Source organism: Copidosoma floridanum, unplaced genomic scaffold, assembly GCF_036245765.1.
Source record: "Copidosoma floridanum isolate Cflo_tuat_1 unplaced genomic scaffold, Cflo_Japanese_pri ptg000030l, whole genome shotgun sequence".
In the NCBI taxonomy this organism is placed as follows: Eukaryota; Metazoa; Arthropoda; class Insecta; order Hymenoptera; family Encyrtidae; genus Copidosoma; species Copidosoma floridanum.
The window spans coordinates 32,906,612-32,920,416 of NW_028321907.1; the positions used below are offsets into that span (position 1 = coordinate 32,906,612).

General features: G+C 38.9%; 1 protein-coding gene across 1 annotated transcript in view; it reads right to left on the reverse strand.

Annotated features, from left to right (window-relative positions):
• shot (dystonin-like protein short stop) overlaps window positions 1-13,805 on the reverse strand; it is a 1,026,404-nt gene that overhangs the window by 772,934 nt on the left and 239,665 nt on the right. Inside the window, exon 5 of the mRNA XM_089596194.1 lies at window positions 11,260-11,433. Within this exon, the coding sequence (XP_089452320.1) occupies window positions 11,260-11,433 (174 nt within the window). The remainder of the gene's footprint in view (window positions 1-11,259; window positions 11,434-13,805) is intronic.

Consider the following 13,805-nt stretch of genomic DNA (forward strand, 5'->3'; position numbering starts at 1 on the left):
AAATTTAAATACACTTTACTTGTATTTATTTATTTTCTTACATTTCGCCCCCAACGGATCACTGATCACTTTGAATTTCCAGTAATAATAATAATTGATCATGAAAATTAATTTTAATAAAACTATAAAAAATTAAAGACGATTATTTATTAACGATTATAGACTGTAAATTAGAAGTAAATAAAAATTTATATTAGAAAAAGCATGCGATGATAAGAAAAAATATTTTTACCGAAATTTTATCTCGAGTTCGAGCAGTACTCAAGCACACATAAATATTTCATTTCACCCAACCAAGCCTCTGTGCATTCACATTTAAAAAACTTTTTTAATATATCTGGAGTGAGATAACTGTTCATCAACCGTGATTGCTGCTTACCATCATTTAACTATACGTTGCAATCAGTATGATCTATAGATGGTGAGGCCTCATCTTTTTTTCTTTATTCCTTCTTTCAAAATATTAAAATCAATATGTCATGCTGCTCCTGTACCTGTAAAGAGAAAGGGGGCGGGGTACTGAAGATGCGGACGCATCTCGCCTTGTTCGTCTCCTTTGTGCCTCGTCTTCCGGATGTCCGCTCCTAAAATCAGGGAGTTTTGCGCGGGATTCATCTCTTTTTAGGGAGAGAAAGTAAATGGAGAAAAATACAATTACTTCAAAGAAATTATTGATTCCAATCTCGACAACGTTACAGCACGTTAATCTCCCTACGTTAATCTCTTCTCTCTCAGCGGTTCCCCACTCCTACGGAGCTCTTCTCCCTTATTATCTGATAAGCGATCTCAGAGTCACAGAAAATCCTCTGATCGGCGGGTGGTAGAGGAAGGAAGCGAGCTCTTGGTATTCTTGAGCACCTGACAGGTCTGAAGGGCAGACTGGGGGTCAGAAGGAGAAGGAGCTTGAGTACGGGCGTTTAGGGGCTTCTAATTCACCTTCGTCAGGGGGCTGGACCGAACCAGAACGTTAGACTTTGGGTGGTCCTGCAGGTACTGCGCATATCTTAGGCCACAACGAGGGAATTGCTTGGCACTCGTGTCTAACCTCCCACAGTTAACGCAGTGCAAGTTGTATTTAGGTTTTGGGCACAGCTTCGCATGATGGCTCCACTGCTAGCAGTTGAAGCAGGCCCGAGGGAAGGTTCAAGTCAGGGTCATTTAGAATCGCCCTTAGTCCCGAAAAGAAGACTCCGGTGACGCGGGCTGGAGACTGTTGGTCTAAAGCCGACTGGTCAGGGCCTTATTGGTGATCCCAGAGGGATTGCTTTTTTTTCTGCCACCTTATTAGGAGTTCAGGTTCTGATTCAAGGTCGGAAACATTGGAAAGGGGATTTCCGGACTTATAGTCCTTCTTTTGCGGGAGCCGCTGGTCCGAGTCATCGCATCGCCGGTTCGTGTGCCTCCGCTCACGTCGGTGCAAGCAACGTGTCTCTTTCTGGGGGCCACTGGTGACTACATCTCTCACGTCCATTTGTTCAGATCCCAGCTAACATCGCTTTTCATCTCAGCACTCATCCGTAGAGGAAGGTGCATGGGAAGCCCTAGCGCCTTGGATTGGGATAATGCAACACAAGGAATCAGGCTCCATACGGGGCCTTTTATCGTCCTCTTTGATCGCGTGGGCAGGGGCGGAAAGTTCTCCCCACATTCGTACTGGGGGAGCTTGCTCTGGAGACCTGTCCAAAGTAGCTTTGCGGCTTGACCAGATGAGCTTCAGGTCACGTTGTCCCTGCTGCTGCGCCTTCACCTGTTGTCCCTTTCTCTCCTCTTACTCAGGCCGTTTTTCTTCGTCTCTCCACCACTCTTCTTGATTTAAAAGAAAAGGAGTCCCATGGTCTCCTTTATTAGGCATCTCAACTTTCTGTAAGAGAAACGGGGACGCGGCAGGAGATTTAACCTCCATGGAGATCTCGACTGAGCGCTCAACCCGTTCTCTCAGAGAAAGATCCGAGAGGGCACCTGTGAGGAGAAGGACGTTAGAGGTCATGCAGGGTGATGGCTGTTTAGGCGGTCCGTCACCCTCACTCTCAATAATGATCTCTTCTATCACCTCCTGCTTCCACTATTCCAGGATCGGGAGAGTTATCCCTATCCTCATATCCCTATCATCCTTGCCATCACCGTCACAGCATCGACTACCAAGGTATGAGTCGGGAGTATTCTCCTCGCAGTTGTCTTTTCACAAAATAGACAAATACCGTGAAAACAGCCTCAAAGAGGCCATAGATAACAGCCGTCTTTACCGTGGCATCGAATATGACGAGCTGAATGCCCGTCGCACAGGCGACCGATTCGAGAGTATCGTCCATCCACTGCCGTCCCCTGGGCACGTCAGTCCGTCCCAAGCGTAGGAGGGCCACCCCGATGGCTGACTCGAGGCCCAAGGCCCACGCTGACTTCCGAAAAGCATGGAGTCCACACTGCCCATCGAAATGTACATCGATCAACTCGTTCCTGGGGACTTCCACCTCTAGGAAGACGATGTCCTGAGCGATGTCTAGGTCTATACATACAGAGGGCACAGATGTTCCTGTCTTTATGGGATCCTGGTCTGAAGTAGCTAGACCTTGATGCTTCATCACCTGAAATTGAGAAAGATATTAATCTGGTGACTAAGTACGGTCCCTCCCCTCTTATCATTGTCCGAGAGACATTCCCCGAGGAGGAATGTATCAATTTATCTCCGAGACATGGGCTTTATTCACCTGCCTAGTAAGTCCTCGGTCATTGCCTAAAACGTACACCGTCGGAGACTTTATCTCAACTATGGTGTAGGGTCCCTCGTACTTAGGCGCGAGTTTCACTGAAAACCGTTTTACCGCATCCGGAAGTATAATTGTACTGTCAGGCCTGTTTTTCCCTAGCCCGATCGGTGTGTCTTAACACCAGATCACGCAACGTATTGAGTCATTTCATACGATCCTCTCACGATCTTTTGGATCGATCGATTTTTAATCAATATCTCTCCTGCTTGTTTGCACAAACTGTTTACGTGCTTAGCGTGTATTCCAAGTTTCAAAAGTGCTGGCGAAACCTTGTGGTGGCTTGTATAGCTGTATTTATGGCATATCTGAATTTATGTAAGTAAGAGTCCTAATTGCGGTGGTCCTCACCGATAAAAGTGGAGATACTCCATTTATATGTCCGGATGCATTGTTCTGCTTGATCCGCTTGGGGATGATACGGAGGAGTGGTAACATATTTTACCCCGTAATTTACCAAAGTCTTATTCAATAAGTCATTATCAAATACACGTCAATTGTTCGTTAGTAGGTAGCCTGCTATTTCCTAGCGAAAGAGAACTAGCTCTTCAAACGCACGGGCGATCGACTTTCCATCAATTTTTCTCAGTGGTCCAAATTATGCTACCTTATTCTGCTGGCAAGTATCACAGTGACGCACGAAGGTGTGCACGTCGTGATACATCCTCTTCTAGTAGTACTCGCAGGCCACTCGATTGTACGTCTTTTCCATCCCAAGGTGTCCACTAGAGGACGTGCAAAAGGGATTCTTGCAGCACTTGCTCTTGATAGTTTCTTTGCACAACTAGCCACCAGTTCTTCTAACGAAAAATTATTGGGTTCAGTGAGGGGTCCTTTCTGAAGTGATAAGGCCGTCCGTCTTCGACCACCAGTCCAGGAACTTCTCCGGTGTTTGGGCCACATCTCCCAACATCTGAGTATATCACGAATCCTCGAGTGTGGTGAAGCTTATGGCTCCTACCACCTCATCAGTATCCTCATATAGTCGAGAGAGGGCGTCACGTACGTGGTTAAAGACTCCCTTTCAATGGATTACATTAAACGTCCATAGCTGTAACTCCATCACTCAGCGAACAACTCGTTCTGAGAGCTCAGCAAAATCGAAGAGCCACTTTCTCCAGCTATAGTCCATTACAACAGTTACCAGACACTTTTTCTCCGTGGTAGAGTAATTCTCCTCAGGCAGTGACAGCGCGACTCACGTACACCACGTAATTATCTCCGTCTTCCCCTGGGTCAGGACAGCTCCAAGAGCACAGTCACTGGCGTCCGTTTGTATAGTGAAGGGCTGTATTAAGTCCATGCTTGGGAGTGGGTAAACGTCCCGTTTAGTCACCTTATTCGGATTCTGGTGGTCTATACAAAATCTGTAAGTGCCATCTGGTTTCTTTATTATCACCGGGACGCTGGAGTAATCACTTAAGGACCTTTCGATTTTTCTTTCTTGAAACAAGCGATCAGCCTCGAGGGTCGCTATCTCCAGCACTTTTGGTGACATGCGGCGGATCTGGTGTCTGATAGGCGTGGTGTCCTTAACGTCTGTGACATGTTTGATCAAAAAAGTCCATCCTACCTTATCCGGGCATTTGGCCAAAGTATGCGAGACGAGTTGGTCTTCCCTGTCTCAATCCTCGAGATTCAACTCGTGGATACCAACACACTCAGCAACGACTGCTGGTAGTCTTATCTAAGACTCTCCTTCAAACCCATACCATAAGCCGTCCATAAATCTTTAATATCCTTTTGTCAAACGGGTTTCGAGTTCAAACGCCCGCATAAATTCCATTCCTAGAATTATATGCTCCTTGATATTATGCACTACTCTCAACAAAAGAGGCTTAGACAACCCATTTAACTCCACGTTTGGTCTTAACAGTCCGAGTATTAGTATAACGCTACCATTAACATTTTCAGTTGCTAAGTTAGTTTGAACTAACTGTGACCACAACAAGTCCACCAGGAAGCTTCCGCCGATAGAAGATTAAGCGCCACTATCAAACAGCGCTCGAAATCTTTGTCCTCCAAGCACAATGATCATATAGTTCTTGGCCTCGGATTTTAGATCCTCCACGCGGATTGCGCGTACTAGCTCTTCCCGGTATTAATCCTCTGAACTCACTAAGCCCTCCGGTTTGCTGTCTGATGTCGAACCTGGCTCTCGGCGTCAGATGTAGCCACATATCTGGTCAGACCTCTAATGAAGTCGACAAAGTTGTCATATTCCTCTTCCATCCCATTTGCGTCCCATATAGAGGCCTTTGATAATGCTGTGGGGGACTCAGAAGCGTCTAACAAATACAGTCCCTCGCATTTTCATATCCCTACTTCTTTAGCTCTTAGCAGTTTTGGCATGTTTTAAACGTGCACCCAAGAGTATCAAAATTCTGGCAGCTGTCAACTTGGCTTAGTGCATGAAGTTGGAGGGGAGGGCTGGCGCTGGCTGTCACTTTAACATGAAGTTTTATGAAAACGGGAGTATGGTGTCACTAATGGCTGCCACGGGTACTATTTGCTGTCATAAGATTTAACATGGATTAGGGGTATACAATAAGGGCAGCACGGTGTATGCACGGAGACAATATCCTGATAGTCTTGGTTAGGCACTGACGAGCCAAATGACCTTTCTCACCGTACACGAAACACTATACCAGAGTACACTGTGTGAAACGGTCCCCTACTCCTCAACACAGGAAGTCTTCTCCCAAAAACGAAGTGTCAGGTTTGTCCCCCCTGGATTAAGGGGCAGTTCCTGCTCCAGGGATCGCCGTTAGCCTTCACGCTGGCTTATTAGTCCAGTCCAGTTTAGTCATCCTAGGAGATAGTCCAGGCGGTTGTCACTGGCTATAACGTTAGCTTGGGCCCTTACAGCAGCCAGTTGCGCATAGGCGTCCTCATCGACCGGGTTAAGTAGCACCCTGGCCGGGAGCGAGTCCTGGTCTGACTTAATGGGTCCACTACCTTTCGTCCTGAACCTTTCTCTCTCTGGATCGCCGTTGACCCTGGGTGCGGACACAGCAGCTACATCTTTTCCTCTCTTGGTCGTCCTGGCTTTTCTCTCTCGCTCTCTCTCAATCCTCTCGTGGCCTCCCCAAAAAAGGACGCGTACCCGAAGGAAGTGAGAATGGCCTCACACGCGTTTTCTTTTTCGCATCTCAACACTAAGCTCTTTTTCTCTCAGCACACACAACAACAAAAAGCTCTCTATCTCCGCTCACAATGGCTCTTGACTCGAAACTAACCTTATTTTTTTCGCAATCACAGCGCCTAACTCTGCGGCCCTTCCCCTCTCTCTCTCTCTCTCTTATAACTGAGGGCAACCGAAAAGAGTTGCACGTGCGTCCACTCAGTTTTCCTTTCGCTGTTACTGCTGTGTCCGGCGTCGCATTGTCCTCTTCTCTTTATATTCCAGGGAGCCAAAACAAAAAACAATTCTAGTAGGGTAAGCCCTTGCCTCAGTAACACTATATACGTTGCGTCAGCTAGAGCAGTGCGAGCCTGGAGGCCATTTTTGCCTCGTTACAAATGGCACTCAGATTGAAAGGCATCAAACCAACTATAGCAAAACCACTAACGAAAAAGATACTTTCGACACTACAATTATTAAAAACTGATTAGAGGATTAAAGCAGACTTGTCTTTCGTGATATGAGAATCTTTATTTTTCCTTTTCCACAACTTAACAGCTTATTTCCAACATAACTTGAAAGTGTGGAAAAAAACAATATCTTATGGCTGATCAATGTGGGTCACATTTTGATACAGAGCCACAATTTCAATTTGATTCTTTCTGCAAAACTTTAACAAAGTGTGATATGTAAGGAATAACCATTCATGTAAACAACAACTGGCCTCTCGATATTTTCTTTTTTTAGCCAAGTATGAAAGACATTGGTCATGTACTCAAAAAAGGTTGTAGTGCATATCCACTTAGTTTCTGATATCTCCGACCCCCATCCAGCTAGACAGCTTTCAACTACTCATTTGAAAATATCGCCTTTGTATGTGTATGAAATCAAAGGGGGGGAGCGTACCCCGTCGGCATTATACATGTACAGCACTGTAATACTCTCTTTTTCAGAAGCATCTGACATCATATAGACTGAGTGAGTCTACATGATCTCAGATCCCTTTTTTAGCAAGAACCTTATCTGGTTTTAGGCAGAGTTGAATATTTGTGTTGTCATAGTTGAAAACTTTTAAGAGATGCAAGTAGTCTAAGCTTTTTTTCTCTAAAGAATTTGGTGACTATAGTGAACCAACCCCTAAAGTTTTCTTTAGAGACTTGAGCCCTTGCAATCATCATAGTTTGAGCAGTCAAGACTTGTAGTAGGATTTTTCTTTTTAAAATAACGTAGCCAGTGCTTTTCAGATCCACCATTGAAAAATGAATTTTTTTTTCCTTGGTTCGAAGTTTACATCTGCACCGAGTAATTCTGTGCTTGTCACAGAATAGCCTGCTTCAGCTCTCTGGATAAACTAAACTTACAAATATCATTCTCCTCTGTTGTCGATAGAGCTGTCTCTAGTCCAGATTTCACAGCAGGATCACTATGATTTTTTACTTTTCTCCCTAAAGTTGCTTGAGGAAAGAGAATACCTTCACAGCTTGTCTTACAGAAAGCCTATTATCCTGGATAGCTCATACTCCTTCCTTGACAGCCTTATTGCTATATTGTTTTCTTTAAATAACTTCCTTTTTCTTTTTTGGCACAGCAGTAACTTAGTGATTTTTTCATTGCCTTTGATGACCACTTTTTTATATATTAGGTTGTTTTTTAAAAATTGTCAGTTTTTTTTATCATCTGACTCCTTTTCTTGCTTTGTTGGATACACTTCCCTCGCAGCTTGGTTGTATCGCTGGTTTCCTAATCTACATGTTTCCAACTTTACTTGTTGAATTTTCTCTTATTTTGCAAATTATTAAAAATTTATTCTTTAAAAACTAGTTGTTTTAGGTTAGGCTTACTACTTACAATTAGTCGAACTGTTGATCTTTTTTTACCTCTTAATTCAAACGTAAGTATGCCAAACATCCACTTGTAAACAAATAATTAGTATTTTTAGTATAATAGAATCAACTTGAAATCCATTGAAATTTCAGAAAATTAATGGTAGCATAAAAAAATTATTATTGCTAGTTTTTGGTATTTATAACAAATTTTACAGCTTTCAAATACATAAAAAGTTCAGCAAAGGCCCAAAAAAAATGGTATAAGTGGCCAAAACAGGTTTTTTGTGCCTAAAGAAAAAAACTAAAAATCGTACAAAAAAAAGTCGAACACAAAAAAGTTGCACGATTCCAAGACGAAAAGAATAAACTGCGTTGAGCTCCAATCAGTTTAGCCTTTTCTCGAAAATTGGAATTTTTGATAATTCAATTACTCGCGTTCTAATAAATATTTAGAGCTCAAATTTAGACATAAGGTAGGTATTTTAGCCCTCAACATACATACTTAATTTCAGCAAGATCGGTTGTGAACTTTTCGCGGACTGCTAAGAAAACTAAAAAAAAGTCCTTTAATAAAATATGACCATAAAAAGGTTTTGGCGCAACGTTGCTTCATTTTTCAAAAACGCTCTTGTTCGTCAAGAGTTTATCTACAAGATCGGCTCACCTAAACGGCTCAGTCGGGTTATTGGTCGTCACCCCACTACCCAGGCAAGTGCGTCGAGCGTGAAGGACCGCTTTTTTACCATTTATGTTCAACATACTTGCTCAAGGTTAAATGAAGCGGAATTTGGGGATCTTATCGATAAACTCTTGACAAACAAGAGCGTTTTTGAAAAATGAAGCTACGTTACGCCAAAACTTTTTCATGACCATTTTACGTAAGGACCTTTTTTAGTTTTCTTAGTAGTTCGAAAAAAGTTTAAAACCAATCTTGCTGAAATTTGGTGTGTATGTTAAGGGCTATGATACCTATCTTATGTCTGAATTCGAGCTCTAAATATTCATTAGAAGGCGAGTAATTTTCAAAAATAGTAAAAAATGACAGTTTTTGCTATTTTTGAGAAAATGGTTGAACTAATTGGAGCTCAACGTGGCTTATTCTTTTTGTCTTAGAATCACGCAACTTTTTGTACTTGACTTTTTTTTGTATGATTTTTAGTTTTTTTTTCTAGAAGCAAAAAACCTGTTGTGGCCACTTTTAATACTTTTTTCAAGGCCTTTGCTAAACTTTTTAGGTGTTTAAAAATAGTAAAATTTGTTATAAATACAAAAACAAACGATAACAATTTTTTCATGCTACTATTAACTTCCTGATCCAAAAAACCACCTCTATCATACAATTGAAGCAATCTATTACTTCGCAACTAAACAAAATACAAACAAAATGAGGTGGTCAACAAACTTTCGTGCTAACTTAGTTGCTGACTTATATTAGAGGAAACGCGAATTAACATTAGGTACCTAATTATGGCACACTTGTATTAGTGCACCATAAACAGATAACTTTCTACAAAAGTGGAAGCTATCATTATACACCTTTTTTTTAATGTTACAAATGATTCAGATTGCATTTCAATAAAATAATTGTACTTACGGTAAATCATTTTTTATAATTTTTGTCCTAATAGTTAATTTTTTTGGCGAATAACATTATTTTTTTGAAAGTCAACAAAAGCTCAAGTTCGATAAATTTTGCACAAGTTTTGCTTGGGTGGGTGACAGCTATTATATGATAAATTTTTTTAACTTGTTAATTGCAAACATACCTAATTTTCATGTAGTTTTGAAGTAGTCTATGAAAACAAAACAAATGAATATTTTTATCTACGAATGATACATTTTTATATGTTTTAATGACATTATCATTAATGTGACTTATGATAAAAGGCTTCTCTGGCTGTGCCCCATGATAGGTGACTTTACCTTACGATACTTATATCTTATTACAGAGAAAGAAGACGTTAAACTCGCACTGAGAAAGATTTTAGAGTGTTCTTCACGTAGGGAAAAAAATAGTAACGCTGCTTAGATAAAATGAAGAAGGAAAAAGCAGCTCTAGTAAACACTGGAAAACCTATACCCAAAAGATAGAAGGAGATAGGTCCTGCCAGGGTAATGGATATTTAGTCTGCCTCCCTACGAACAAAAATCAACATAATCACACGGACTCTTAATGATAGCTTTTTCTGTAGTGAGTAAATGCATTTTGACTGACTTTGTAGGAACTTGGTATTCATCATAATAGGTCCAATAGGTCAAAAAACAAGAGCAACATAATTTTTTCTATTGCGACTTAAATGACGTCCAAACTTCGATTAATAGTACTGTAAAAAAAGTTAAACCTTACTTTCAGCATTTAAAGTACCATTAAATCGTACCAAATTAATTTTGGAATTGACTGACTAAAAAGAACTAAAATATTGTACTAGTTATCATAAAAATAAACTCATAAATACACAAGTGGTTTGTTCCCATTTTAAAATTACTGCCCACTCTTTAAACTTGTGTGTTCTAAGAAAATTTTAGTCTTTTAGTCTCTGCAACTCTAGTGATGTGTGTGTCTAAACATTAACATTTCTGATTTTCATTCTTAGTGCTATACTACTTGTTCTTATTATGGTTGTATCAAAATATGCCTCTAAATTATAAATTAGTAGCCCTTCATTAGACTTTTAAGCTTTTTATGTCTAGTATTTCAAACATGTCTTCAAATTCATCACCACCAAGATAGTAGTCTACATAGCATCCATGAGTAATTAAAATAATCCTCCATTACATAAGCGTAAAAAGCCACGCCTGATACGTTAGAAGTTCTAACCTGTACATTTTTTTTCTTATTATTATTGCCACCTAATACAAAAAACTTATTAAACGACGAAAAAAATTAATTATCGTATTCATACTGGAAAAAAATAAACTACCAATATCTAGTGCAATCGACTTTCAGCACTTATTCCAAAAATTCTGCAGATCATTGCGTTATTTTAAGACTTATTAATAAGGTATTATTCAACTTACGTAAAATAAATTTAATTTTGGAATAATTGTCTTCCATTTTTTTTCTAACAAAAATGATAAAAAGGTTTGTTGTAAATATTTCTTTTAATTTTCTCTTTTAAAAATACTAGCAATGACCATCTTCAAAGAATCATGTTTGTACAAAAACCTTTTACTCATTTAAAATAATGTGATTCGTTCGAATCATGTTTTGTAAAAGACAGCCTAATGATTGAAAAGTTTATGTTTACAAATAAAGTTACCGTAGAACTATGTTTTTAATTATTTTATACAGAATTCATCTTATCAGGCTTATTTAAACACAACTTTTACATAAGAGACTAACTAAAAGTGTGAGTTAGTAAAGCGTTAGGCACGGTATCTTCGATGAATAAATTGAATGGACTTAACAATAATTGAATAGTTATCCGCAATTTTTATAAAAAATTTTTCAGTTTTTTATTTACTATAGGTAAGTAGTATTATGCAAAAAACATTGACGATACAAAAAAAAATTTTATGAAACTTATTTTTTTGAATAAAAACTCACCTGAAAATGAAGTATAACAGTCCAAATAAGGCCTAGAGTGAGCTTAGGATTGCCATCAACAATATCTTCTGCCTGAATGTTAACAAGTTTGATGTTTTTACATTGTAGAAAACGCAATGCTATCCTAACATTATCCAGCATATGAAAGCGCATACTTCCTGATGTTTCTCTTGGCTGTAAATAAATTTTCTGTTAAATTCCTATTAGCTCGACATAATATATTATTAAATATTATTGCATATCGTTGGAAGTAAAATAAATTTTTATACAACAAAACTCTTAATCTGCAATTTTTCTTGGTATGAATTAATGGTGAATGTAACTCTTAATCTGAAATTTCTCTTGGTATAAATTAATGGTTAATGTTCACATTAGCAAAAAAAAGTTATTACATCTGTTTAAAGTAGAAAAATTCTTATTAAATAGAAAATTACGACATTCAGCTATTTAAATAAGGATTCTTAGGAAAACCTAAAGTTAAGTTTGCTCATTGAAAATCTTAAGTATCATGTAAAAAATAATATAACTCATGAACAATATACCTTTCTTCTTCTGCGTGTACAACTCTTCTAAAAATCCACTTGGTTTAAGACACTTGTCGTGGTAATATTATTTTACAATAGTTAATTTATGGCAATAAATATTGAAATATATCACTCAAGAGAAGCAGAGTTGACTCAGTAATAAGCATGCTTGTTACTAATACAACATTATTTTAGGGGTCGTAGGTTCGATTTCCGGTAAGTGCAGATATTTTCAAAAACTGTTATCACTGGAAAAAATTCCTATGCAACCCCAGCTGTTTCGGGGCGGATTTGTCCGTGGAATTTTCCTTCAGAGTAATTCTAGAGTTTTTTCCTTGACCTACAGATCCTCAATTCTAGGTAAATGCAAAACAGTGTTAGGGCTATGGGCAGGGGATTGCCGGCCCTCCCAGCGTGGAGTGGCCCCTAAAAATAAAGGGCTCTTCCGGGAACGCTAATTATCCTTGATCCGATGCTCTGGCAAAAAGCGCCGGCTTAACCAGCAAGGAGTGGAAGTCCTAAAATACGGAGTCGTTTCCAGGGAAAGGCTACTCAGTGACAAGTAAATCCGATGCACCATTGGTTTATGTAGTGCCAGCTTAACTGGCACGGTGTTTTACCGGAGATACCCTACTGTGCCCATGGTCTAACTTACGTACGATATCAAAGATTGGTAAAATGGGTGCGGCAATACATCTCCACGCAAAGAAGGTGAGTAGGTGGCCCCGGTGACTGAGCCAATAGGCTGTTGCGGTAACCCGGAATAAATAAATACTTACGTACGATATCAAGGATTGGTAAAATGGGTGCGGCAATACATCTCCACGCAAAGAAGGTGAGTAGGTGGCCCGAGCGACTGAGCCAATAGGCTGTTGCGGTAACCCGGAATAAATAAATACTTATCTAAAAACAATCTTAAAAAAAATTAGAAGATTTCTACGGATCATAAGATTCGCAGTTTTACGCGATTTTTCTATAAGCTTTTCTGTTGGATTGTTATTTTTTAAAATTTAACATATAATAAAGGGTACACTTAAATAATCTGTATATCTTTTTTTCTTTTTTTTTTTCATGCAATTTTGAATATACGTTTAATGTTTAAATAGTATTTTTTTAAAAACCAATGCATGATAAACGTCCCAAAGGGACCTTCAGTAGCATATAATGCTATCCTATTGAAAAAAGCAGTACTACAGGCTTGTTTTTGTTTTTTTTCAACTTTTTGGATAGGAATATATTTCGAGTATAATATATGGACAAGAAATAAGTTTGTGAGCGAATATGACAGATATAAGCATGGCGTTAGAGATCTAATTAGCGCAGGCGGTAGTAAGTTATTTTAAAATTATCGAAAGAGTTAATTCAAGCGTAAAGTCTGATACTAGCTAGCCTACATATTTTTTCCATTGTACTATACCGTAAAATATTATTTGTAATCGTTTATTTATGAAATACTATAATATCTATTAAAATCAAAACCGAATAACATAAGTACATTTATTGCAACAATAATTGCACTACCTTCGTACACAATATTGTTTTATCTCACTAATATATAAAGAAAAGTCGCAAAAACCGTTGTAATCGCTAACCGCGAAAAATACTCAACCACTTTTGCAAAAATTTGCATACTGATTCTTGAATCTTTCTAAATGGTTTTGGAATAGTTTTTATCTTAAAATAAAATTGAAAGCAATAGCAATAAATAAGCTAAAAAATTTGTAAAAATATGGTGGCCTTCTACTTTAGTTGAGTTGAATCCGCTAGGTCAAGTAGAAGTAAATTCGAAGCTACCTGTAATAAAATTAAGAAAGTCTGGTTAATATGTTAATATGCCCAAGCAAGTTGCAAAATATCACAGTCGTTCACCAGAAGTGCATGAAGCATCCAAGGTATCCCAGCTACTGACGATACTGTTATCTAATGGACAAGTGACTTATATCAAGCTCAATCCCGGATCACCAGGATCAACGAGCGCCACCAATAAATAGACGTTCTGATCACTAACATCTCTGGCATAAT